This window comes from Mesoplodon mirus, assembly GCF_964341445.2.
Source record: "Mesoplodon mirus genome assembly, chromosome: 14".
In the NCBI taxonomy this organism is placed as follows: domain Eukaryota; kingdom Metazoa; phylum Chordata; class Mammalia; order Artiodactyla; family Ziphiidae; genus Mesoplodon; species Mesoplodon mirus.
In genome coordinates this window covers 1,908,419-1,933,693 of record NC_138990.1, presented here as the reverse complement: position 1 = coordinate 1,933,693, position 25,275 = coordinate 1,908,419, and the positions used below count along the sequence as shown (strand labels likewise).

General features: G+C 52.1%; 1 protein-coding gene across 6 annotated transcripts in view; it reads left to right on the top strand.

Moving 5' to 3' along the window:
* The window catches only part of TET3 (tet methylcytosine dioxygenase 3), a 105,942-nt gene that overhangs the window by 1,971 nt on the left and 78,696 nt on the right, over positions 1-25,275 (top strand). Inside the window, exons 1-2 of one of the 6 annotated variants that reach the window (XM_082642145.1) lie at positions 14,063-14,151; positions 14,464-14,520. The exons of 1 other annotated variant lie outside the window; for it this stretch is intronic. In XM_082642145.1, coding sequence (XP_082498271.1) covers positions 14,128-14,151; positions 14,464-14,520 — 81 coding nt within the window. In that variant the 5' untranslated portion in view covers positions 14,063-14,127. Of the gene's footprint in view, positions 1-14,062; positions 14,152-14,463; positions 14,521-15,073; positions 15,146-17,699; positions 17,758-25,275 lie in introns of those variants that run through there. 4 more of the 6 variants (XM_082642143.1, XM_082642147.1, XM_082642146.1 and 1 more) reach the window with 4 other exon arrangements.

The window sequence follows — 25,275 nt, the reverse complement described above, 5'->3', positions numbered from 1 at the left end:
GCTGTTTTAGGCTCCTTTGCCGGGCCGACAACTGATAGGAGAGGAACCGGGCTGTAGAGGGCTCTGAGCTAGAAGTCTCGTCTCTGATGTTTGCATTTGATGCAGGACAGTGATATCCAGCTTTATCTCTAGAAGTTTCTTGTCCTGCTTGAAGCCTCAGATGTGCTTCAGGGTCACACCAATGCTTGGGTGATGTGGGGAGCGATGGTGTCAGGTAAGGGCTGGAGGCTGATGGGTTTGGAAATAAAAATTTGGAGCGACAGGGTGTTTTTTATGCTGCCCTGATGGAGTGGGGTGTTTCTTTCCCTAAATCTTTTTGGGTACCATCATTTTGGGGATGATACCTGAAAGTGTTTGGGAATTTAATGAGACACCCGTGATTTGGGTTCCCCTACTAGACAGTACTTCTTGAGGTCAAGGACCATTTATCTCTGTGTTCTCAGGGCCTGGCTCAGTTCCTTGGCGTGTAGTAAGCACTCAGATACTAACTGAATGAATGAATGATGTGGTTTTGAGACACTGTCAACCCCAGGAAGGAGTACTTCCTTAATTAGGAGTCGGGAGGCAGAGAGAGGGACGGAGCTGGGAGGACAGCAGAGGAGGAGGTGGAGAGGCAGGGACCCTGCCCTGGCCACCTTCCCTTTCAGTTCTGGTGGTGGGCTGCCAGCATGAGGTTGGTGGCAGCTGTAACGGCGGAGCGTTGGCAGAGGTAGGGACGGGTGAAGCTGAGCAGCTTTGGGAGGGGCAGCGCAGCGGCCGAGGTCGCTCCAGGCAGCGGAACTGGCGCTGGACAGAGACGGAGGCCTGCACCGTCTGCGGGACTCGCCCGCTCTGCCCCTGGTGTGTCCGAGGGCTCGGACCACTCAGGTCCCCTCTCGGGGTCTGTCTTCTGCCTGGGGAGAGGCAGGGGTTGTGCTTGATGGCCTTTGAAGCCCTCTCTAGCTGGGCTGGGAACCGCTGTACTTCTGAGAGCCGGGGTACCTGTGGCTTCCACGGGCTGGCGGCTTGCACTCGGGATTTCCCTGACTGCTGAGTTCAGAGCTGCGCCGCCAGCTTGGTGGGGCTGTGGTCCCGCGGCTGGGAAGAAAGAGCCAAGTGTTTCGGTCAGGAAAGTGGGGGTCGCTGGGGTGTTTCTGCCCCGTCTCACCTTGTCTTGCCCACTCCCTGTGGAAGCTGCATATCACGGTCCAGGGACGGCGGACGGATGCTGTATTTCCCCGGTCTCAGGTTAAAGCAGACATCTGGATCACATCTGCAGCTCCCCACCCCAGCCTGGGAGACTGTGTCCAGCTCCTTTATGTTGCTGGTGTTTGGGGGAGTTGGCATCCTGCTGGCCCAGTGCTCTGTGAGTCATTTCCGAAAGAGGGGTGGGATCAGGGGTAGGCTTCACTCCTGGGCATGAGATCTCGTGTTTTGGTATAAGTACGACCTGCCTCGTCTCCCTTGTAAAGCTTGATTCCTTTGCTTGGTTCCCGGTAGGGTTTACCTCCTTCTCTTCCACCTTTCTCTCCCTCCATTCCTCTCAAACCCTGGGGGACGAAGGGGGCTGAGCTTTCTGGGCTGGAACGCATGGCTCTCGTGAACTGTGTTTAAGCTCTTCTTTCGGCAACAATGAGGCATACCTGAGTGAAAGGGGCTGGGAGTGAAGCCAGGGGCCTGTCATCCTTGTGTGTAAGCTGCTGGCCTGGGCTTCCGGTGGTCGTGGTTAAGAGACCGGGGATCTGGCTTGGCTGAGGCTTAGAGACAACCCCGCAGAGAGATGTCTGCATCCCTGTGGACCTTGCCATGGCTGGCTGCCCCTCTAGGCCCCCAGGGTCAGGAAAATGTGGCTGGTGTCCTGTGATCCCCCCCGGACAGAGGGTGCACGTGCTGATCTGTGCACCTGTGCTGTCCCATGACAGAGTTCTCCCAGTTTCTGGAGAAACAATGGAAAGGGGACAATGGCGTGAGCTTTGTCTTAAAGTTACCTTTCTTTGACTTGAAGAGCAGTACTTTGTTTTAAGGATGGGTACTTTCTACTTCTGGATGTTTAAAAGTGTGCTTCTTTTTTAATGAAATGGAGGTGTTGATAAAAATTAGATCTATTTTTTTTAAAGTCTTTACTTGGCAAAATACAAAATGGTAACTAGTGTCTGTCTCCACAATTTTTAAAAATTGGTCCTTGAAGGCTGAAGGTGTCGGAACCACTGTCCAGGCTACACTGCATTTGACGAATGTATCTCTGGCAGAGTTGACAGGCCCAAGAGGCTGTGCCTGAGTGAGGGAGACCAGGGAACCAGCCCAGCGTTTACAGCCCCAAGGGGACTGCTGAGACCTTCACTAGGTCCGAGCAGCCATGTAGCAGAGGGGACCTGTCCCAGGATTTGGGAGGTCAGGAAAGCAGGAGACCCATAGAACTTTATTTTTTTTCAAGCTGTACCTGCTGTTTATTTTTTTACTTTTTTTAATTTTTGAATTTTATTTATTTTTTTATACAGCTGGTTCTTATTAGTTATCCATTTTATACATGTTAGTGTATACATGTCAATCCCAATCTCCCAATTCATCCTCCCCCCCCCCACCCCCGCCCCAGCAGCCACTTTCCCTCCTTGGTGTCTATGTGTCCATACGTTTGTTCTCTACATCTATGAGACCCATAGAACTTTAGAACTTGGCCCCTGCTCTTCAGGTGGGACAAGACACAGCATCCCAGGAGCCTCCTGGGAATCAGACCCTCTCTTTGCAGCCGTGCTTCTCAGCGTCTCCTCTTCTGGGCACCTTTGTTTACTTCCATCCTGTCTCTACCTCCTCCAGCTTCCTTTGGGGCTTCCTCTGAGCTATCTGCTGACAGCTGCTTTGTGTCACCCTGTAAGAGGGGGAACATTATCTTGACTTTCTTGTCTTCCTTCCCTGATCCTCACTTTTTTACCCATTGCGGGTCGGTGGTGCTGCAGAGCCCATCTACTCAGAAAAGTTCAGCATTTTAGTACTAGAGGCAGCTCCCAGGGCTGGTCCTGTCCACCACAGAGGTAGGAGACTACTTACTCCTCTAGGCCCTAAAGAGAGGTAACACACCTGAAGGGGTTCATTCCTGTAACTGAGGTCTTCCTTCCTAGTTCCAGGGAGGATTTAGATCCTAGGCTGATGTCGGAGGCTGTTTGACTTCCACATTCCTTTTACCTGAGTGGTGGCTTGTAGCACAACGAATACGGCTGATTAGAAAAGCAGGATTTGGTGAGTGTGAAGATACAGAACCCGAAGTAAGGGCTGTGCCGCTGACTCTCTTGAGCATTGGTTTTTTTCGTATGTCAGATGGGTTAACCCTTCTTTGTGAGGATTAATTGAGATAAAATATGCAGAATGTCTAGCACGTGGTAGGTCATCAGCGCACGGTGACAACACATTCCTAGAACATCTGGAAAAGAATTAATCTTTAGGCATAAAAATTGTGCTTGTTAGTCTCTGAGCTTTAATTGTTTGTTAAATGTTTGTTTCAAGACATCCCTGCTTGCTCATAGAACTGTGGGGCCAGGCAAAGGGAGGGAGACATTTGCCGGCCTCTTTGCTGGGGGGAGGAGGCTGGACACCCAGGAGCAAGGAGCCGCTGGGGCCCAGGGCCTGACTGAAAAGTTGCTCATGGTGAGGGACGTATACGTCTGATAAACGGGGTAGGAGAAAACCCCTTAGTGAGAAAAACTTCCCTAGAAGTATGTATACATAAGGCTGGAAGCATGACCGAGAATGTTGCCTGTGAGACATGAAGAGAAATAGAAATATATATGGTGTGTCTAGCCCTCAGCCCGTTGGATTTAGTGGCTGAAACAAAGCTCTGTGCCAATTTTGAGACAGGATACCTCGGAATTGGGGATCTCTCAATATCAGACCCTGACCACTTCTTGCCTCACCTGCTGGTACCTCTGTCTTCCTGAGATGGGGGCTCTGAGGCGGGGTGCTGTCAGGCTGGCACCCGTTCCCACCAGCAAAGGAAGAATTGACCGGTAAAGGAGAAGTGATGAGACTCTAGAGAACGGGACCCCATCTCAGCATTTGTGAATGCAGTGAGAAGCCTGGGCGAGGAGGGGTGTTTACCACAGACTTTAGAAAATTGTTTTCAGTTGTAAACAGGTTTAACCCCATGGCTACAGACTCTACAAGGGAAGTTAGCTGGAGGGGTAAGATTGCTTTTGAAAAAGGAAATGCTGACTTAACAGTCCTAAATGGTGCCCTAAGGAAGAAGGTGGTGGGACTGGGGAAGATCTGAACCATCTCTGTGGCTGCTTGGGCTGCTGTCTGTGAGTGCAGATAGTAATAGCCCATGCCTTTTACATGGAAAGGGGTGCGGTTCAAGTGTAGTCTGACGCTTTAAGAGGAACATAAGAGAGTCCAGTGGCCAGAGTGTGCTGAGGTGGTGGAAAATGCTCAAGACAATAAAAGTCTTTTATATATTCCCAGCAAGAACATAGAAGGAAGAGACAGTCTTACAACTTTGGAGCAGAACTAGTGACAGAGAGAGAGAAGCCACTAGATCCCTGTCATGTCAGGGAGTATAAACTGGGGAGAGACCACAGCATGTGTGGATAGGAAAGGGAGCCAGCTACCCTACCTGAGTCTGAGTTATTCACTCCCTACTGCACACCTTCAGATATACTCATGGAACGATATCGTTATGGAATTCTGATGATTGGAAGAGGGCCAAAAGGCCAGAGACAGGCAGAAAGTTCCACTTTTCAAAGAGATTTTGCAAAATGTAAACCAGTGTCAGTTTTTGACAGTTCTAGAGCAGATTTTTTAAAAGGTGGTTCGTGAGATTTAGAAAGACAGTGGTGAGCTTTCAGGGTCCCTGTGGTTCTTTACAAAGAAACTCAGTCAAACCAATGGGCCTGGATTTCTGCAGATAAATGATGGTATTTCCTGCCAGCTTCGTGGACAGACCAGAGGGCCAGTTTTAATTTAAAGTCCTCCTGAAGAGGGCACAGGCATAACTGCCTTGTTCAAACTTTTTATCAACCAGTGTGGATCAGGGATTCCATGTTGGGATCACCTGGATCCCACCCCCAGGGATTCTAGTTTGATGGGTCTTGGGTGGATCTCTACTGGGCTGGGGCTCCCCAGGTGTATCTAATGTGTAGTTAAAGTGGACCTCCTCTGACACAGGTGAGAGCTGAATGATGGGCACCCACCTGGACTCTTTACTGCAAACGGCTCAGCTGAGTCTTAGGGCACCTGAATGGTTTACAGCCATACTTCCACCTTGCTAATCAGTGGACCAGCAGCATCGGCATCACCTGGGAGGTTGTTAGAAATGCAGAATCTCAGGCCTTACATCAGGATTACTGAATGAGAATCTGCACTTTAACCGCATTCCCAGGTGATTTGTATGTCCATGAGAGTTTGCGGAGCCGGGCTGTGGCACCTCTGTGAGTGGAGAAGGGGATGGGGCATGGAGAAGGGAACAGAAGTGAGTCTTGATGAACAGAGGTGAAGAGCTCCAGTTGCAGGGATTTCCCTGGCGGTCCAGTGCTTAAGACTTCGCCTTCCAGTGCAGGGGGTGCGGGTTCGATCCCTGGTCGGGGAGCTAAGATCCCACATGCCTCGTGACCAAAGACTCAAAACATAAAACAGAAGCAATATTGTAACAAATTCAATAAAGACTTTAAAAATGGTCCATATGAAAAAAAATCTTAAAAAAAAAGACGTAATGGGAATAATAATTTGATATATTATACTTAAAAAGAAAAAAGAACTCCAGCTGCCAGCAAGGGTAAGGAGGGTGATCCAACCCATTTACCTGTACGCCAGGGAGGCAAGAACATCTTGAGATTTACTTCATGTTTATTCTTGTTTTTCTGGAGTCCATTTCTTTCTAGTCTAGTGAGTTATCAATAAAATAAGCCCTTTAAGAACTTGTGTGTGTGTTCTGAGAACGGTTGGGAAAGGGTTCTCAGAAGATGTTTGCTGCTCAGCAGTCTGACTTGGGACATGGGAGCCCCACGAGGGAGTAGTAGCTGGTGGTCGTTGTGAACAGGAGGAGCCACCCATAGACCCCGGGATCTCATGGAAGGGTCTGGAGCCTTAGGAGATCAAGGGATGTGTGCCCTCTCTTCATAAGATGTAGGTAGGAGCCGGTGGATCAGTGGGTAGGTGGGTCGTGGCGGCGGTAGTAGCGGTGATGCAGACATTTAAGCTGAATGATAGAACAAGGGGGTAAGAAGATTGGGGGCAGTCTGGAGCAACGGGCCTCAGCCAAACTCAGTGGAATTTAATCAGGGTCAATCCAAAATTCTGCACTTGTTTTTAAACAAAGAAAGAAATAGCAGGTAGGAATAGCTGACACTCTAAAAGGTGTGTTGACAGCCTGTCTCTAGGAGCTCTGTCAGAGTAGTCACATGCAGGACAACTGAAAAAGATGAGTTGTTCAGCTTGGAAATGAGTAGAGGAACGCAGGCTAAGACGGGGCCTGTGTGGAAGAGGGAGTCAGTTCCTTTGTGTAGGGGAATGTGTGGAACTTTTATTAGAGGCTAGAAGTTAGCAGGTAGACTGAATCCATGTTTGTCTGTTTGTTTGTTTAACACCTTTATTGGAGTATAATTGCTTTACAATGTTAGTTTCCGCTGTATAACAAAGTGAATCAGCTATATGTATACATATATCCCCATATCCCCTCCCTCTTGCATCTCCCTTCCACCCTCCCTATCCCACCCCTCTAGGTCGTCAGAAAGCACTGAGCTGATCTCCCTGAATCCATGTTTGAAAAAAGAATTTTCTAACGTTTATAGCTGTTCCAAGACTGAAGAGCCAGCCCTGTGCCTGCATGGGTCTGAGTAGAGGCTGGATGTTCTGGCTGGGATGTTACAAGGACGTCCTCTGTCAGGTGGGGTCTTCCACACGTGGTGGTCTCTTGCTCAAACTGTGTAAAGTATAACATATTCCTTAAGACAACTACATGGCAGAAGAAACATCGCTCTTAGGCCGTAACGTTTTTGGTCAATTTCTAGACCTGATCTCAGACCTGGGTTGGAATATGGTCTGTAAACTCTCTGAAAATTTCAGCCAGGTGTGTGACTATGCAGGGGTATATTTTCTCAGGGGAGAGGGGCTGTGGTTTTCAGCAAATTCTCAAGAGTATTCATGACCTCCCAAATTTAAGAAGCATGCTCTATCTGAGCTGTCCAATATGATAGCCATTAGCCATGTGTGGCTACAAAAATTAAAATTAATTAAAATTAAATTCAGAAACTCAGGCACACTAGCTGCTTTTCAAGTGGCTTGTGTGTTAGATCTTTTATCGATAGTAGATCTTTTATCTACTGGACATGGAATTTCCCTGCGTGGTCTCTGAACCCTCACTGAAGACTGTTTCTGGGTTGGGGAAATAGCTGTCCCAGTTGGTTATTCCTGGAAGGATTCTTTGGGTTAGAATTCCTGTTCCCCCCACAAGGTCAGTGGTGAGGGGTATGGAAGGGGCAGTGCTTTCCTGGGTTCTAACCCACGGCAAAGCTTATCGCGTCGTCTTTTTCTTTCTTTCTTTCTTTTTTTTTTTTTTTTACTGAGCATGCTCTCTTTATTTATTGCTTCCCTTGAAGGCATGGGCCATGTTTTAATTATCTGCTGTGGGGAAAAACAATAGGAATGCGGTGTGGCTCCCCATCTGAAGGCACGCTCTGAAGCTGCCTGGGGGAAAGTGGCTTCTCCCACCCTCACTGGTGCCCAGCAGCCCTGGTGATCCTTGCCTGAGGGTTCTTACTCGGGCACACACCCCATCCCGTGTCAGCAGTCGCCTCTCTGCCTTGGGCCTCTCATCCTGGAGAAGGCAGTGTGGTGACAGGGTGAGTTGAAAGACCACATCATGGGTCTCAGGAGTTGTCACTAATTCCCCCTCCCTTTCCCATCACTTTATAGTTCCCTTGTGGATTGAGGGCAGGATGCTCAGGAAGAGAGAAGGTGTTGGAAAGGAATACGACCCCTTTATCTACCTTGAGCCCTGCTGCACTTTGGCTGGGAGAGTCCTTTAGGGTTGCTTTGGGCCTCTGCCTGAGTGTGTCTGTGCAGGGCCCAGGCTGCTGGCACACCTGGAGTGGACACACCCCTCTGTGGTCTTGTCTCCTGTCCTTTGCTTAAGAAATCTGATAACCTAAGTTTTTATTAGTCACTGAGGGAGGGAAAAAAAAAAGCCGTCGCCCAGTGTGGGGTAACTGGCCAGCCTTCCGGTGACCACAGGGGGTTGCCTGCTTGCTTCAGGTCGCACCAGCTCTGTTCCTGCACTGCTGGCTCCGACCTGTACATGTTCTAACTCCCTTGTGCCCTGTCTCCCCACACCCAGCCAGGGAGTTTGTGGACAGAATGCTGCACCTCCCATTGCTAGTAGAGCAGCAATTCTAGATGCTGCAAATGGAAAGGGCGCTGCAGTAGGTAGAGTCATTTGGGAGCATTTGCCGGAATGCCTGTGCCCCACAGTCCCCCACCCCATTTAATTACTGCCAGAGGAAGCCTCAGGAAGGGGTGTGGAGATGCTGGGTCAAAAACAAGTAGCAAGGTACCGGACCATAGAGTCTGTTCCCTTCTGAGCCTTGCTTGTGGGAAGGACACTGGGTGGCTTTCTCTGGTCTCATTTTGTTCTGTCTTTTTATTGATTTCTCTGCCCTTTAAGAGTAAGCTCTGGGTACCCCAGTTCCCTGGTTGATGCTGGGAATGATCCTGGAGCCCTAGAAGAGAGAGGGAATGGCATCCTCTCACCACGAGCCTGGGTCCTGACTGGTTGGTGATGCTGCAGGATGGGGTGGGGGCGTTGGGAGCCAGTGAGAGGAGAAGAGCTGGTGCTAGGAGGATGCGGAGGAGAGGCACCTTCCTGGAATGCCTCCTCGGTCCTGGGACCTCCAGTGTCCCCCGTGCCGGGGGAGGGCAGCTTCTCTCTCCGGCGTCGCTTCAGTTTCCAGAGACAGGACGTCCTCTGCTTTGACTGGTAAACCTGCAAGTTGCCTTCCCAGCCTCCTTCAGCACATCTCGCCTGGGACTGGCTGTGTGCGGGGCGCTGCGCTGAGCCTGAGCCGTTGGTAAAGGGGGGGCAGCATTTGCTCTGTCCTTAATGAGCTCAGGGGCTGGGGAGGGAGGCACGCGTGGCAACAAACTGTTACAGTTTGGTAGGGCTACAAGGGAGGGATGCCTTGAGGGCAGAGGCCAGCCTTAGTCACTGTTAGGTGAAGAGGGACCATAGTGGAAGGGAGGGGACCTGTTCTGAGAGCTTTAGCGTAGTGATACGCGAAAGATGAGGGGGGGTACTTCTAGGAGGAGGGAGGCATCTCCCCTGAAACTGAGCTGTGCAGAGATGCTACTCGAGTGCTCACGGCTGGTGGCAGTGGTGTGGAAGGATGCAGACAGACCACAGGGCACCAGCTGAGGGTGTTCATGGATCCTCAAGGTGGAAGGTAAGATGCTTTGTGTTAATTATTCTTGGAAGTCTTCCCCTGGGGCTGCCCCCAGGTTTCTAAACCACTCAGTATTCCTGTCTCACCTTCTCCATTAAGGTTCTGTGTTATTTGCTTGGATCCTGGAACACTTGGTGGTCCAAGGCTATTGAATTTGGGGTGGGGAGACCGTGATGAGGTTCATGGAATCTAAGACCTTCTTACAAGCATTTAGGATGGCTTGTGGGCTGTGGGCAGAGCCACTGCTGCTGGTCGTCAGCCTGTGGCGGGGGGGTCCGGGTGCGTTCTGTTGGTTGGTGTGGAAGTAAGCAGGTGGAGTTGCTGGCCGGCTCCGTTTTCCCTCTGACATCCCTGGGTGCCTGAGTTCAGTCTGGCTCTGTTGCATCTCCGAGGAGGAGGAGGGGGAGGGGGAGGGGGAGGGGGAGCACCTTTTCTTCCTTCGCTGCTCTTCTTTCACCTCCTTGTCTTTCTCCTCCCCGAGGTTGCCCTCGATACAGACTTCCGCTGCCAAAGCTAATTGTGAGGCCTGATCTGTGAATGAAGGCAAAGGCAGTTCCCATGACAACTGCAAAGAGTTTGAAATATAGGGGATGATGTGTGTGTGATGGGCTGCAATTACTTGGGTGGAAATTGATGTGTGGACACCGGTGACTTCAAACATAGGCTCTGAAGGTGGAGGGGATGTTGGGTTTCTTTGGCAGATCCTTTGTGTGATGGAGAGGGAAGGGCAGGTCACAGATTTCCCCCACAGTCGATTCCAAGTGCCTTCAGTGTGTGGAATGCTGGGCAAACAAAACAAAACAAAAAAACCCCCGGGGCTCTGAAGAGGCACGATTCTAGCCATTCTGGTCGGAGAGGCAGGACACACAGAGAGGCGGGTAGCAGTACCAAGTGTCAAATGAGAAACACTGGAAGTGCCGTCAGCTGGCAGAGGTCTAGGGTAACCTGAGAAGGCTTCCTGGAGGAAGTGGGGCTTGAACTGAGCTTTGGAGTCAAGCCCTGTGGGGAGTGACCTCCTTTAGGACACAGCCATGGCAAGAGAGGAGAAGTTGTCGTCTACCCCCTGCCAACTCTAGAAGAGGTAGGTCGATAAGAAAATCATAGAGCTACACAGAGCAGCACCAGCTATATTGCTACGAGTGGGGGGGGAGGCGAGAGCCCTGCTCAGTCTCCCAATTTTTCCATCTGTAGAATGGGCATCAATAATTCCTGTCTCATTGGTTTGTTTTGAGGGTTAAGTAAGATACAATACATCATGGTCCAATTATGGGGCTTGGCATGGGGTTGCTGCTTGGTTGATCCTCCTATAAACCCCCCCGAATCTATCTCTGGATGCATCCCCATTTCCTAGTCTTTATATATTTGTGTGGGTTCTGGCCTGTAGGTAACTGTGTTTCTTTTTTCTTTCCTTTTTTTTTTTTTTGCGGTACACGGGCCTCTCACTGCCGTGGCCTCTCCCGCTGCGGAGCACAGGCTCCAGATGCGTAGGCTCAGCGGCCATGGCTCACGGGCCCAGCCGCTCCGCGGCATGTGGGATCCTCCTGGACTGGGGCACGAACCCGCATCCCCTGCATCGGCAGGCGGACTCCCAACCACTGCGCCACCAGGGAAGCCCGGTAACTGTGTTTCTGAGGTTCTCTGTGTTGGGGTATTTTGTGGGTTCTGAGAGTGAGTTAATCCATTCACCTCTCCCTAGGGTGGAGGGCCGTGGCCCCACTCCTCCTGCTGGGAGTGCAGTGGGGTCTAGGGGTCATGATGAAAGGTGGGGAGGGACCTCCAGCTGCTATGCAGAGGGGTCCCAGGCACCTCTGGGTTGGTCACTGTGAAGCCCCAAGTGTAGAAAGAGGAGCAGATAGGGGAGGGGTCAGGTGTGAGGTGTGGAGAATGTCCCCGCGGGAGGCAGAGTGGCCCCGGCATGTGCCTCTGTGTCTCCTTGGAGCTGTAGCATTCCAGGTGCTTCAGAAAAGGGCAGGAGGCCAGGGTGGGATAGAGATGGTTGCAGGTGCCCTGCCTTGGGGACCACGGGCTCTGCTAGGGTGTCTGCAGGCTGCGGGGGGTGAGCCGGGACCTGTGGTTCAAGCAGAGTCAGGGTGGCTCTTGCAGCCTTGTGAGGAAGACGTGTGCTGGCTGAACAAGGCTCGGCCTCGGCTGTAGTGCAGATGGCAGGTCGTGTCCTCCCAGGAGAGCAAGTATCCCTCTGATCCCTGGGGACCTCAGAGAACAGGCCGACCAGGAGAGTGTCCTCTACATCTCAGTGCCCAGCCCCCTGCCTCTCCACCCTCCTTGTGTAGAAACTCAGCTCAGCACATTCCAGCTCTGTGCAGAGCCTAGTGAGTGGGGAAGACGGGGCCCCTGCCCACGTGGGGAAGACGGCCGTGTAAATAAATAACCGCACTTGGTAGTGACGGCTCTAGAAGAGGCCCCAGGAGGAGTGGGTGAAGCTCCTGAGCGCTAGATGAGCTGGGAAGGCAGCAGTGGCAGGTGACATTTGGATTAAGCCTTGTACCATATTAGCTTGCCAGGTGGGGGAGAGGGAAGGGAACCTAGGCAAGGAGCAGCATCGCCAAGTCTCTGAGGCATGAAAATATTACTGTTCTCAGCCCCACAGCGTAAAGGGAAGTGGTCCGGTTCAAGAGACCCTATCCCTCTTTAAGTTTCCCTGAGGTTGGCTGGGAGAGAGGGCTTACAGACCGGGAATGAGAAACACCTGCGCTGGAACTCTAGCTCGCCACTCACCAGCTGTGTGTTGATGGGCAAGTAACGTAACATCTCTAAGCCCATTTTCCCGTAAGGTTGTGTGTGGACGAAGTCCAATGAGATGCTCCCACAGCATGGCTGGCACAGGGCCTGGTACCCAGCAGGGGCTTGATAAACGGTGGCAGCCGCAGCAGCAACAGTATTGATCGTTACTGTCCAAGCACTGTTAGTTGCTCTGATGCAGCAGCAGACTGTGTGAGGGAGGGTGGGGCAGGGGCTCTGGGGACCAGGATAAAGGCGGGACTCCACTTGGCCTGGCCAAGGTAAGAGCCAAGGGGTGCAGAAGCCCGTGGCTCAGGACAGTGCTCCTTGCCCTGCCTTGTCGCCTGCCTTTCTCCCTGCCCTAGGGAGGAGCCCAGTAGGGCTGCTCTTTGCCCCCAGAGGTGAGGCAGGTGTGGGTCCTGGTGCCTTCGGGAGTCTCCTCACCAGAGCCCAGCTTTGCTGTCTCTCACGAGGCAGCTCGTCCCGTTCTGAGTACCCCCTTGGAGCTTCGGGGAGGGGGCGGTCGTTGGGCAGGTGTGGTGGAGTTGGTCGCAGAGCACGTCACTGAGGTGAGCTCTCCCACATCCTAACTAGTCCTGCAGGTCACATCTGTGAGTTGAGAAGGAGCACACAGTGAGCTCCCGCAGAAACTGAGTGGTAGCTAGCAGCACCCGCAATGTGGCAGGCACTGTGTTGCATTTTTCACAGAATCCTCACACCTTGGTCTGAGGTAGCTGCTTCTGTAAAATAGAACTGCAAAGTAGGCTAAGGGAGGTAAGGTACCACCACCAAGGTCCTGCAGCGAGATAGTGGAGCCAGGAACTGAACCAGATACATGAGTACCAGAGACCATATAAGGGTCCCCCTCCTGGAAGACAGAAGCTCTGGGGTGTTCAGCTACAGGGAGGGGATGGGGTGAAGCAGGATGTCTCCTGGGTTGCCTAGGAACTGCAGGGCTTTCCTCTCCCTGTTCTGTTCTTTCTCCTTCAGTCTCCTGGGTGTTGCAGCCTTCAAAGGCTCAGAGTCTGGGCTGCCTCCCCTCCTCAGCCTTTCCAGGGCATGGGAAGCCCTGAAGTCTGGAGGCGCCACCTCCTGTGGCCTTTCTAAAAGAGGAGGAAACGCTGAGGGTAGGGGTGGTGGTGAGGCTGTCTGGAGGGGGTGGCCTATGTTCAGACACTAGGGATGAGTGATCCTAGGTGAGGTGTTGGCGTTCGTGTGCAAGGGAGGGCGAGTCTGACTCGGTGAGGCTTGGAGCCACAGGCAGTGTTGGCTTCAAGAGGAAACCTGCTGGAGGCAGGGAGGAGCAGGACTGCGTGATGGCTGGGAGTCTGGTCTGTAGAGCCGGATAGACCTGCCTTGGAGTCCCCGTGCTGCTGTTTTCTAGCTGTGTCACCTTGGGTAAGTTACTTCCCTTGTCTTGCCTTGTTTCCTCATCTGCAAAATGGGGTAATGGTTCATACTGCCACGGCTTTATTTTTGTCTTCTAAGATTGCAGGGGCTATTGCTTTTATAGCGCCTAGCACTGTCCTAGCTGCTGCTAGGGTGAGGCAGTTTGCTGGTGTCCTAGGGCTAGAGAGTGGCCTGAGGGGGAAGCCTGCCAGCATCTGCTCGACCCCGACGCAGTCTGTCTTTGACCCTGGAGATGCAGAGGCTGCCTTGGGTATTACCTTCTGGTCCCCGACTCGGGAGTTGTTGAGGGTGTCCCGGGATCCCCAGCCTGTCGGGGAGCGGCGGCGGGCCTGGGCCACAGCCAGCTAGGCTCCGGCACCCTTGGCTGTGCCCCCGCCTCCCGGCTGGGCAGGTCCAACCCCCGGCGGCCCTGCCCCCGCTCGGCCGGCGGCGGGGATTGGCTGGCGAGCGCGCCGCCCCCTCCACACCAGCCTCGCCGGCGGCGGGGAGGGGAGCCAAGCCGGCAGCTGGCCGCCGCCGCCTCTGCAGTGCCTCCCTCCGTGCGCTCCGGCGGGGATAATGGGAGGCCCGCCGGCCGATGCACCAGAGGAGGCCGGCCGAGGTAGAGCGGGCAGGGCGGGGAGGGACGAGGCTAGACCGGACGCAGGAGGAGGGGCAGAGCCCTCCTGGATCTTGGGAGGGTGGAAAAAGGAGAAATGAAAACAAAAACACTCTGGAGGGCGAATGAGCCCGTCCACCGCGCGTCTGGGTGGCAGCTGGAGGCAGGAAGATGGTCCCTGCTGTCCTTTCTCTCCGAGGCCCCTGCCTCCCCGTCTCCCCCGTTCCCTGCAGCGGTGCTGGGGGTGCGGCGGAAGGACTTTGCCGCTTTCCTGGTGTCAGCCTGGCTCATCGGTCTCTCCGGCTTCTTTTGCAGGTGGAAATAAAGGCTGGTGAAGGAGCCGGGCCGTGGGGGCAAGGGGCTGCTGTCAAGGTACCGTGCGTGTGTGTGTGTGTGTGCGTGTGTGTGCGCGTGCGGTAGGGGTGAAGTGTTTGATGGGATTGGCTACAAATAAAGGGTCTCCTCTGGTGATCCCTTAATCTCCCACTGTGTGTGTAGCAGCAGCTGAGGGGGAGGGGCGGCGGGGGTGTGGGCGGCCAATGAATTCTCAGGCCTGTGTGGGTTTTGTTTGGATTCTTTTTGCTTTCTCAGCTGGATGGTTTGGGTGCAGTTGGGATTGGGTTTGTTGAACTGGTTTTTTTTTTTTTTTTTTTAAGACATGCAACCCACTCCCACCCTTGCCTCTGGAAATCTCTCGAGAATGCCCCTGCCACTGTTGGTTTGCATCCAACCTGCAGAAATCCCGGGCGGGGGGTGGGGGGGGGGGAGAGGTTGAGGGGGAGGGGGAATTGTGCTCCTGAGTCTGAAGCTGATAGGGTGTCATTAGTCATGCTGCTATCACCATGGAGATGGCTGGAGGAGAGGAGGTGGTGGGGGTGAGGATATTTTGGGTAGGGTGGGGGCTGATGCAACATCATGACTGGGAATCCTGCAGGCGGTCCGCTGCTGTTACTCTGTGCAGCTTGGTGTCTGGGGGGCTGGAAGGGAATGTTACCAGGTGCGTGGGAAGTGGAGAAGGGGGCACTGAGCTTCTCCGTGTGGTTGTCTCAGGGCCAGGGCTGGGGTATTTGGGGCAGGGCAGAGTCTGTGGAATATAAGCCATTACGAGGAAACACAGATGTTCCTCCCTGGTTGGCAGGGACCAGGATCAGTAGGTTTCCTTGGGCTTTGCCCTGTTTTCAGGGCTGGGGATCCGCCGTGAGTTTGGGATTACTCAGCAGTATCCTCTGCTGGCCCAGGGTGGAGAAAACAGAGCAAGAGGCAGCTCAGTGTGGCTGCCTCTCACGTCAAGAGAAGAGAGGCTGGGGAAGGAGTGTAGGGACAGGTAGGCGGGGCAGGACTGCATGAGACTTCTCGGAGGAGGGAGCCCGTTCCTGCCCTTGCCTCAGGTCGTCTTCTCCGTCAGCCCCTGGAGCCTGTGAGGAGCTGGGGGAATCTGGTTGCTTGGGTAGCAGGTGGGTGAGCTGCTCATGTCCCCAGATGCTCTGAGATCTTTCTCCCTGGAAGTCCTCCTCTAGCTTCCTGGGAAAACTGCGGGAAGCTCCCTGGAGGCGCTGGAAGTGCCACCCTCACTGCCTGGGTGGGGACGCTGTCAGGGAGGGGCTCTGCTTTCCCAGAGGGGATGGGGGCTACTGGGTGAGGCTGCGGGGTGCATCAGGAGCCGGGGTGGTTCCCTGGCTTCCTCCCAAAGGAACTTACAGCAAGGAAGTACTTGGGGGAGGGCAAGAATTTTGCTTCTGGGAGAAGGACAAGAGCCAGGTGGCAGTGGCTCCCCTGGGGAGCTGGGCAAGCCGTGCTGAGGATGGTAGTGGTGGGTGACCACTGGGGACAAGTCCGCGGTAGGCCCCTGAGGCAAGTAGAGGGGGTTGATCCTGGCGATGCTGTGCGTGGGAAGGAGAGAGCTGTGAGCTCACTCCACACGCCGTCTCCGGTGAAACCCCCAGGTGTCACCTCCACTTCCGCCTCTGGCGGCCCACTGCTGTAATCACCTGTGTGCTGTTGAGGGCTGTGGACACGGAGATCATGGAGTACACCTGTTCTGCCCCCCACCCTGGGGAAAGCAGGACGAGGGGACGAGGACGGGTAGGCTCAGGGAAGCGGCAGCTCCGTCCCTCCCTCTGTGTCTTTGGCCTGTGTCTGTGTCTGTCAGCCAGAGCTTCTCTCTTTGCTGGGAGGAAGCACTGCTGGCAGGTTTGTTTGCTCCGGAAAGCACCCCCTCCTGCCTAACGGTGGCTTCTCCTCAGGTCTTTCCACGTGTGTTCTCCATTCCTCCCTGCCTGCGTTCCGCTGTCCCTGCCGTCCTGCTGGAAGCTCCCAGCTTAACACCACCACCCTCAGTGTTGTGGGCACGGAGCAGGGCTGCCTGGGAAAACAGAGGACACCCTTCACACATATCTTCCTCCTTCCCCCTTCTCAGAGTGGGGCCTGAGCTGGCAGCTTTTTAAACTTATTTATTTATTTATTTTTAAAAATGTATTTATTTTGGCTGCGTCAGGTCTTAGTTGCGGCACGCGGGATCTTCGTTGTGGCATGTGGGATCTTTCGTTGCCGTGCGCGGGCTCTCTAGTTGTGACATGCAGGCCCTAGAGCTCACGGGCCCTAGAGCGCGGGCTTAGTTGCCCCGCAGCATGTGGGATCACAGTTCCTGCGTCCCCTGCATTGGAAGGTGGATTGTTGACCGCTGGACCACCAGGGAAGTCCCTGGTGGCGTTTTTAAAGCTCTGAGGTGTTTGTGCTCGTTGTCACTGTTAAGTTGTCTGTTGGAAAAGCCTCGCTTCCTCTCGGTCCGGCTTGCCACTGCCAGCAGGCACTTGGATCTGAGCCCCTGTTCCTGGTGCCACCTTCCCCCCAGATAGTTTTCTTAGGCGGCCAGTTGAGTGTGGTGTCCCACATACCCTGGTGGAGCAGTTTTGCTAGATCCTCTTCCGTCAGGAGGTGGTGGTGTAGGAAGATGTGTGTGGCGTGTGAGCTCATTCAGAGCAGGCAAAGACTCTGGGACACAGGACAAAGGGGTCTCCCAGTCTGTGTTCCCACAGGATGGGCACAGGGTCACAGGATGGGTAAGGCCGCTGGGTGAAGGGTATCCAGCAACCAGTGGCAACGTGCGCATCTACTGTGTGCTGCGTCCTGCCAGGGTTTCAAGAATATTCATGATGTCGGGTGTGCGTCGTGCCTAGCACAGGCATAGAGTTGAGGTTGATGAACGCGCGTGGTCGTTTTCTGTCTAGTGTGTTACGTGTCGACCCACGATACCCCCAGGAACACGCCATAGCGTACGCCGTTGCCACTGACTCCCTCTTCGCAGCCCGGACAGGAGTGAGTGCCCAGTGCCGGGAGCACCAGGCTGCCCCGCTCTCGGGCTCCCACACCGCTGCCATGCTCTGCCCCATGGGAACCCTCCGCTGGCCGAGGAAGTGTGGAAGCGATTTGGGAACTGGGCCCAGGATCTCTGCCTTCTGTCTCTCCTGTGGACCCCTGCGCCTTTTGTCACGGATCTGTGCTCCTCCACGTTCCGCACACCGTGGGTCGCTCCTACGAGTTCTTTCTCGCCTGCTCTTCCCACTCTCCAGCCCTCTGTGTGGGCCCAGCGGGAAGTCTTTTCTCTCTGAGGTACATTTACAAGCAGTAGTGAACTTGGGGAGATATGGAAGCAGGTGAGCATATCAAACGCCGGTAGGAAAGGAACCAACCAAGAGGACTTTGGAGTTGAGTTTGAGAATGGAAAGAGAGGGCTTCACCATGCACAGTAAGCGGTAGAGTTAGAGTCCCAGAGCTCAGCTCCACCTCCTTGGTGACCCCAGCCATTTTTTACTGTTGTGGGACAGCGGGAAGACTTTGTAGTACAGATCGGTGAGTGAGCCCAAGAGACAGCCTTCCTGCCCACCACGGTGCAGGCCCCGGAGCTACCTGCAGGGGTCACTGTGATGGCTCCTTAGCCCCCTTGCTGGGCTGGCTGAGGAGGGACCTAGGTGCTGGGCTCCCTCCAGCTGTAGATGGACGTTTCTGCTAGAAACCATCATTGTGGTCTTGCCAAGTCTCCTCCCATGCCCCCGAGGCTGTAGCACGTAGTTTGGCTGGCTGGGGATGGGGGCAGGGAGTATAGGGAAGCCTTGGTTAGGCTCAGCTTTTGGGTATCTTGTCTTTCCCACCCTGACCTCCTGGGTTTTGGGCCTCGTTTTCTCTCCTACTCTGGCATCTGGCAGTCAGCTGAGGACTCCCCCTTGTTACCAGCCTGTCTGGAGCTTCTGAGGAGGAGATAGCTTCCTTATGGATTAGTTTAGGAAGCCGCTGGGCAAATAGAGATGGAGTGGCTGAGACAATTAAAATCCACAGATTATCATGCTATCCAGACCTGTGATCCTATTCCCATTCACTTTATCTCCCTTTCTTCCTCCCTTTGTCTTTCTGCATTTACTGAGTGTTTACCATGTTCCAGGTCTAGTACTAGGTCCTGAAAAGTAAGAGAAATCATTATGATTTGATATTCACAATATCACTAGAAGTAAGAGACATGGACCAAATTGCCTAAAACTGTAACACTGGGTGCGAAAGCCATCACTGGCAACTGTTGCTGTTGTTTTTAAGTACAGTAAGTGCTTCTGATCTTTGTGTTGGGGTTGTGAACCGGCACGTGGCAGACCAAGCCTCTCACCCCCGGCCAGCCCTGCTCTTTACATCTGCTTTCATCGTCGACTTAGTGGACCTCAAAGGACTTTGAAGGAAGATCAACATGCCAACCGTGTATTCAATAAGTTAGTGTTTCCAGGATCTGGCGATTATAGATTAGGATGGTGGGGTCAGAAATGGACCAGCGGAGACGATAGCTTAATTTTTTTTTTTTTTTTTTTTTTTTTTTTGCGGTATGCGGGCCTCTCACTGTTATGGCCTCTCCCGTTGCGGAGCACAGGCTCCAGACGCGCAGGCTCAGCGGCCATGGCTCACGGGCTCCGCGGCATGTGGGATCTTCCCGGACTGGGGCACGAACCTGCGTCCCCTGCATCGGCAGGCGGACTCTCAACCACTGTGCCACCAGGGAAGCCCCTGTTTGTTTTTTATTTTTTAAATTTATTTTTATTTCTTTGGCTGCATTGGGTCTTCATTGCTGCATGCGGGCTTCCTCTAGTTGAGGCGAGCGGGGGCCACTCTTCGTTGCGGTGCGCGGGCTTCTCATTGCGGGGGCTTCTCTTTGTTGCAGAGCACAGGCTCTAGGCGGGTGTGCTTCAGTAGTAGTGGCTCATGGGCTCCAGAGCGCAGGCTCGGTAGTTGTGGCGCACGGGTTTAGTTGCTCTGCGGCATGTGGGATCCTCCAGGACCAGGGATCGAACCCGTGTTCCCTGCATTGGCAGGCGGATTCTTAACCACTGCGCCACCAGGGAAGTCCTGATAGCTTAATTTTGAAACGAAGGTGTTGGCTTTAGATGTGTTGGGTTTGAGATTCAGGAAAGGCTGGAAGAAAATACTGTGCCTGGGCAGTTTACCTTGAACCTGAAATTGTCTTCTACTCATTTGAAGTGTGTGGGTCCTGGAGCCCTTACTGCTTTAGGAGCGCCCATGAGGCCACTGGCTGGGAAGAGGAGGATGAGAAGTGCAGTTGTCCAGTTTCTCTTCCTGTCTGATCCCAACTCTCCTACTCGTGGGTTCGTTCATTAGCCATGCGGCAGTCCCTGGACTTTAGTCTCCTCTGTAAAATGAAGCGGTTGCCTCCACGGTTAGTTTTTCTCAAACTAAAAGGGGGGAAGGACCTTTTTCCCAATTCCCAAAATATTGCAGACCAAAACAGGTCCTACTTTGTACAACGAGTTGGCAGCTCTAGCCATGTGTGGCTCCCCTCAGGAGTTCAGCACCATCTAGACCAATCTGTTAGCCATCGGACGAGGTGGTCCAGCGAATGTACACTTGGACGGAGCAGCAGGTTCAACTTGCAGTGCTGGTTTCTGAAGGCTTATTCTTGGTTCCTGTGTTTATATTGTGGTGAACTGGTGATAAACAGTTCATGGGCCGTTCCCTGAACAGCATTACTTTAGAACTTTGCTTCCGGGGGAGCAGAAGGTCTCTGCTTTGACCCCCGTCTTCCATAGTCTCAGTCTTGGGGACCGAGCCGCCACGTGGAAGAGTAGAGATCTTGCTGCCCCCGAATCCTCTTGGAATACCCCAAAGATTTCACTTGCATCTCAGCCTCTGTAGATCAGGATGCCTCCTGTCTGCCCGTTTATATCCACAAGTGTCAGGTTCTCATGGTGGATCGTCAGAACCCGTGGGGCAGGACTGTGTGTGTGTGTGTGTGTGTGTGTGTGTGTGTGTGCGCGCGCGCGCGCTGCATGACTTAGAGGAAGAGAACAGTTAAGGCTGAGGCCAGGCCCCTGTAGTTGCCAGAGTGAACTTGGGCCCTGCCAGACACTAAAGCTCCATTGCCTTGGGCAGGGTACCTTGACTTCTGAGCTTTCTCCATTTGGCGTCTTGAACAAGTTCAGGCTGGGTGAAGAGGGTGCTGCCTGACGGTACCAGGCTCTGCTGGACCCAGAGCCAGGAGACCGTGCCTTCCCAGTTGGGATCCTTGTTGCCCTGCACCAGAACTCTGGTGGGGGAATACAGAAATGGGTTTTCAGTGGGGTGCTGGAGGCTGTGCTCAAGAGATGCCTACCCTCTTTTTCCTGGCACTGCAGATGCCTTTCTCTTCTCCACCTGTGCTCTCCATCCTAACATGCTCTTCACGGCCTCAGCCCGTCCCCATTCTCACCCCTCGTGCTTTGAGCTCAGCCCTAAGTAGACTGAGCAGAGAGAGGGCCTCCAAGCGCACTGCTTTGCAGGGCATGGGTCAGAGTTATCTAGGAGCTTGTAAAAATGCTGCAGGGCTGCCAGGCCGAGATAGCCATCTGTTGGGGTCACACCTGTGGGTTCCTGTCACATAACTAGGTAGAATGGATGCAGGATGACTGGGTGTGGGAGCCCCAGAGGTGAGTGTTGGAACCTCTCAGCAGGTGGGTTGCGTGGCGTCCCCTTTTCACTGCCCCTACCGCGTGTCCCTGAGCCAGGTCCTACCTGATGACTGAGCTATGTACACTGACCTCTGCCCTTTTTTCCACTGTTACTTCTCCTCGGTTCCTGTTTTCCAGCTGTGGGTTCCCAGTGGTGTCATTTGGACCCTGGATAGTAGTTAGGGCTTAGTTCTGGGGTTGTGTGGTTGAAGTGGTATATGCCTTGGGGCTGTATTGACAAGTGATCTGGAGCAGTCTGAACACCCCGCTGGGAGCCAGAGCCCAGGGTTCGGTGTCCAAGCCCCGGGAAGCCCCTCCCCCTTACTTTCCAGAGGCTGCCTCCTCCATGTGGGGGGCATTGCTCCTCACTGGGTCTCTGCTGAGGTCTGGGGAAGCGGCGTGTGGAGGAAGACCCGGGCGGGTGGCAGCGCACTTCAGCCCTAAATACCTGCTCTCCTCCACAGCCTCCACCAGGACGCGCGGGGGCCACGCTTCAGCTTGCCTCCAGAGCTGCCAGCGGCCGGGCCCTCTGGTTCAACTAGTTCAGTGCGTATTAGAATCGTCTGTGGAGCTTTTGAAAAAGAAAATATCAATGTCTAGGCCTCAGACCCAGAGAATCTGATGTAATTGGTCTGGGGTGGAGCCCAGGCCCCAGCATTTTTCAAAGCTCCGCAGGTGATTTAAATGTGCACTCAAGGTGGAGAGCCACTGCTCTCATTCATTTTGGCTTTCCCCGTGTCTCCTATATCCCTGGCTTGTCCTGGAATTTTTTTTCTCATCTATTGATAATTATAGTGAAGATCTTTCCAGATGCTGTATTTATTAAGACGACGAGACACGTCAGGCAGAACACTGGATTGAATGTTCTGTTCCATGAAACTGATCCATAAGTTCATATTAAAACCAGAATTTAAGAGGGCAATTCTGTAGCTGATGACGGAAACTCAGTGTTCTCCTCTCAGCTTTTAATTTTAAAAAACTTTTATTGGAGGGTAGCACACCCACAATTAAAGCACATACCGTGTACAGCTTGGTGAGTTTTCACAAAGCAACTACACCTGTGTCACCAGCACCTGGATCCGGAAATGAGTACCCTCACCCCGTGCCCTTGTTCAGAATTTCTGAGGCATTTGGGCAAAGTAGGTGAAGCTTTGCTTAGTATAGCAGTGTTTGCTTGCTTTGGGCCTGGAGGGCTTCAGCTGGGCCTCTCTCAGGAGCACCTTTACATGCCCGTGTGGGTGTTCCTGACACGGAGTGGATTTCGAGGCGACAGGGCGCGAGGCAGAGGAGTCCTGCAGGCCCCTCCCCGGTGCCGCCCTCTGTTCTGTACGCCCTTTGCTTCCTTTTCCACCTTGGCCTTTAGGCCTGCCAGTCCTCAATCTTGGCTAAATCCAGAAGGCTGTAACATTTTTTGGCTTTTTAATCTCTTTTTTGATTATATAGATACTGTTCCTTGGAAAAATTAGAAAATAGAAATAAATAGAAGGGAAGAAATTTGTCCACAACTCACAACCGGTTTAACCATTTTTAACTGGAATATCCCTCTGCACTCGGTTCTGTGCACACTGGTTGCTGTTCCGTGTTCTTTATAAAAATGGAGTCATGCTGCATTATAGCCCACTTTTCCCTACATAATAACTTACTGCAGCGCTATCTGTTGAGCACTTACCATGTGTGTGTCTCATGGGGCAAAGTTTTCATAGTTCTCTCTCTCGTAGTTCTCATGACAGCTCCAAGTCAGATGGTGGTAGCCCCACCTTTCAGATAAGAAAACTGGGATTCAGGACAGTAGTATGACCAAGGGCCCATGTTTCATAAGGGGGTGGAGCTGGAATCGAGGCCAGGGATGTCTTCTTAACAGGGTTTGAAGATAAAAGATATTTCTCCTTCACCTACTGATAAGGTGAACTGTGTTAATACGATTCTTAATACTGAACTATCTTTGAATTCCTTGAATGTACCATGGTGGGTAATGGGGAATTTTTTTAAACATGCTGTTTTGATTTGATTTATTAATGTGGGAGTTTAGCATCTATATTTGTGAGTGAGGTTGATCTATAATTTTCATTTTGTGTTTTTATTGTCAGATGTTGGTATTAGAGTAATGGTAACTCCATATAATGCACTGTGAAACTTTTATTCTTTCTTTATGCTCTGGAACAGTTTAAATAGTCATTTTATTCCTTAAGGATTTGGGGAAAAAAATCTGCTGATGAAACTTTCTGAGCCTGGTACCTTTTTTGATGGATGGGTCTTTGCAGCTTTCAGATGTTTTTCCCCCTGTGGCTGTTGGTACAAAACATTTACTTTGCCTTTTCCATGAGCTCTGTTTTCAGATTTATTATTGATAGCATAATGCATATATGGTGATTGGTTTTCAATTTCCTCAGTATCTGTGACTTTTTCACTTTCTTAATTTCTAATGTATATTAATTTTGTCTCTTTTCCTTCCTTAGCTTTGCCAGTTTTATGTGATATAAAAGCAGATTTGTCAGTTGTGCTTTCTGTTTTCTAAAGCATTAATTTCTGCTTTAGTCTTTATTAATTGTCTTTTTCTTAGGTTTATTTGGTATGTACTTTTTCTTTTTCTTTCTTTAAAATATTTATTTATTTATTTATTTATTTATTTATTTGGTTGCACCGGGTCTTAGTTGCAGCTCGCCAGCTCCTTAGTTGCGGCATTTGGGCTCCTTAGTTGTGGCATGCGATCTCTTAGTTGCAGCATGCATGTGGTATCTGGTTCCCTGACAAGGGATCAAACCCGGGCCCCCTGCATTGGGAGCACAGAGTCTTATCCACTGTGCCACCAGGGGAGTCCCCGGTATGTGCTTTTTCTAGATTCTCAGTTGGATCCTTAGGACACTCTATTTTTTCTATCTTTGTCTGCTTTTTTCTTCTTTGATCACAAACACATTTAAAAATATGACTTTTTCTCTAAGTTATACTGTGGCCTCCTTCTCCAGGTTTTGATATTTTATGTCTGTTGGAGTTCTTGGGGAGATGCCGATGACTTATCCAACCTGAAAATACCACGTCCTGATGTAGCCTGACTCCCTTCCTCCTAACACAGGCCTAGTAGAGAATCCCTGTATGTGGAAAAATGCCAAGGCCAGACAATGCAGTGCCTGCTTACTTTTGGGGGCTTTGTCTCCAAACCCCTAGGAAGGGACCTAGTAAGAGCTTACCAGCTTAGCAGACGGGACCTGTGGAAAACTTTTTTTTAAAACCTAATAAGCAAAATCGATTTGAATTGCTAGGACCAGAGCATATCCTAAGCCCAAACTGAAGTTTTAATAGTATTTAGAAAAGCCTCACACATTAGCACGAGAGAAAATGAAGCTAGAAGCTAAGGATAGAGAGAAAGAAACGTTTCACCTAGAGCTCATGGCCTAGCTGAGCTGGCCTAGGCTGCAGGTTCAAGTCTTGCTCCCTGTTCTTTTATGCACCTCTAGAAGCTGTGGCCCAGTTGGTGTCCTTGAGGCTGTGAATAATGTCCTAAGATGGAGAGGACAGTAGAAGACAAGTGAGGGATCCATAGTGCTAGGAGAAACAGGGTGGGCATCTCTCTCCTCCTGTGCTCCGCTGAAAATCCATTTCTGTGTTCCCTCCTAGAACTCGGGGTGCTGGCAACAGTGGTTCCAATTAGGAAGACAGAGTCTCCTAATTGGAGCCTGGTGTGGTGGGGGGAGGCCTCTGTAGCCAGCCTGAACTTGTTCAAGCCAGCAGAGAAGGACTTGGCCCAGGGGTCACACTAAGGGGAGACAGTGCAGCACCTTGGTGGGTAGAGTTTCTCACCCTTTATCTTGACTCCCTAGAGGACACTAAAGGCCAGGGGGAGGGTATGGGCAGGGGACAGAGAAGGGATGAACTTCGAGTTCAACCTAGAGACCGATGACAAAATTATTATTATTTCTTTTTCTTTTTTTCTCCAAAATGGAAAAGAAATTTTTGGACTTTAAGTAAAAGTAGTACAAGCCCATTTAAAGAAATAAAATAGTATCAAAGTATGTAAACTGAAAACTGAAAATCCCTGCACCTTCTCCATCCCAGTATAATCTCTATTAACAATCCAAAATGAGTACATGACCCCAAAATGAGCACATGAACGTAATGCCTTTCCTGCAGTAATGTGTTCATACCATACCTTTTTGGG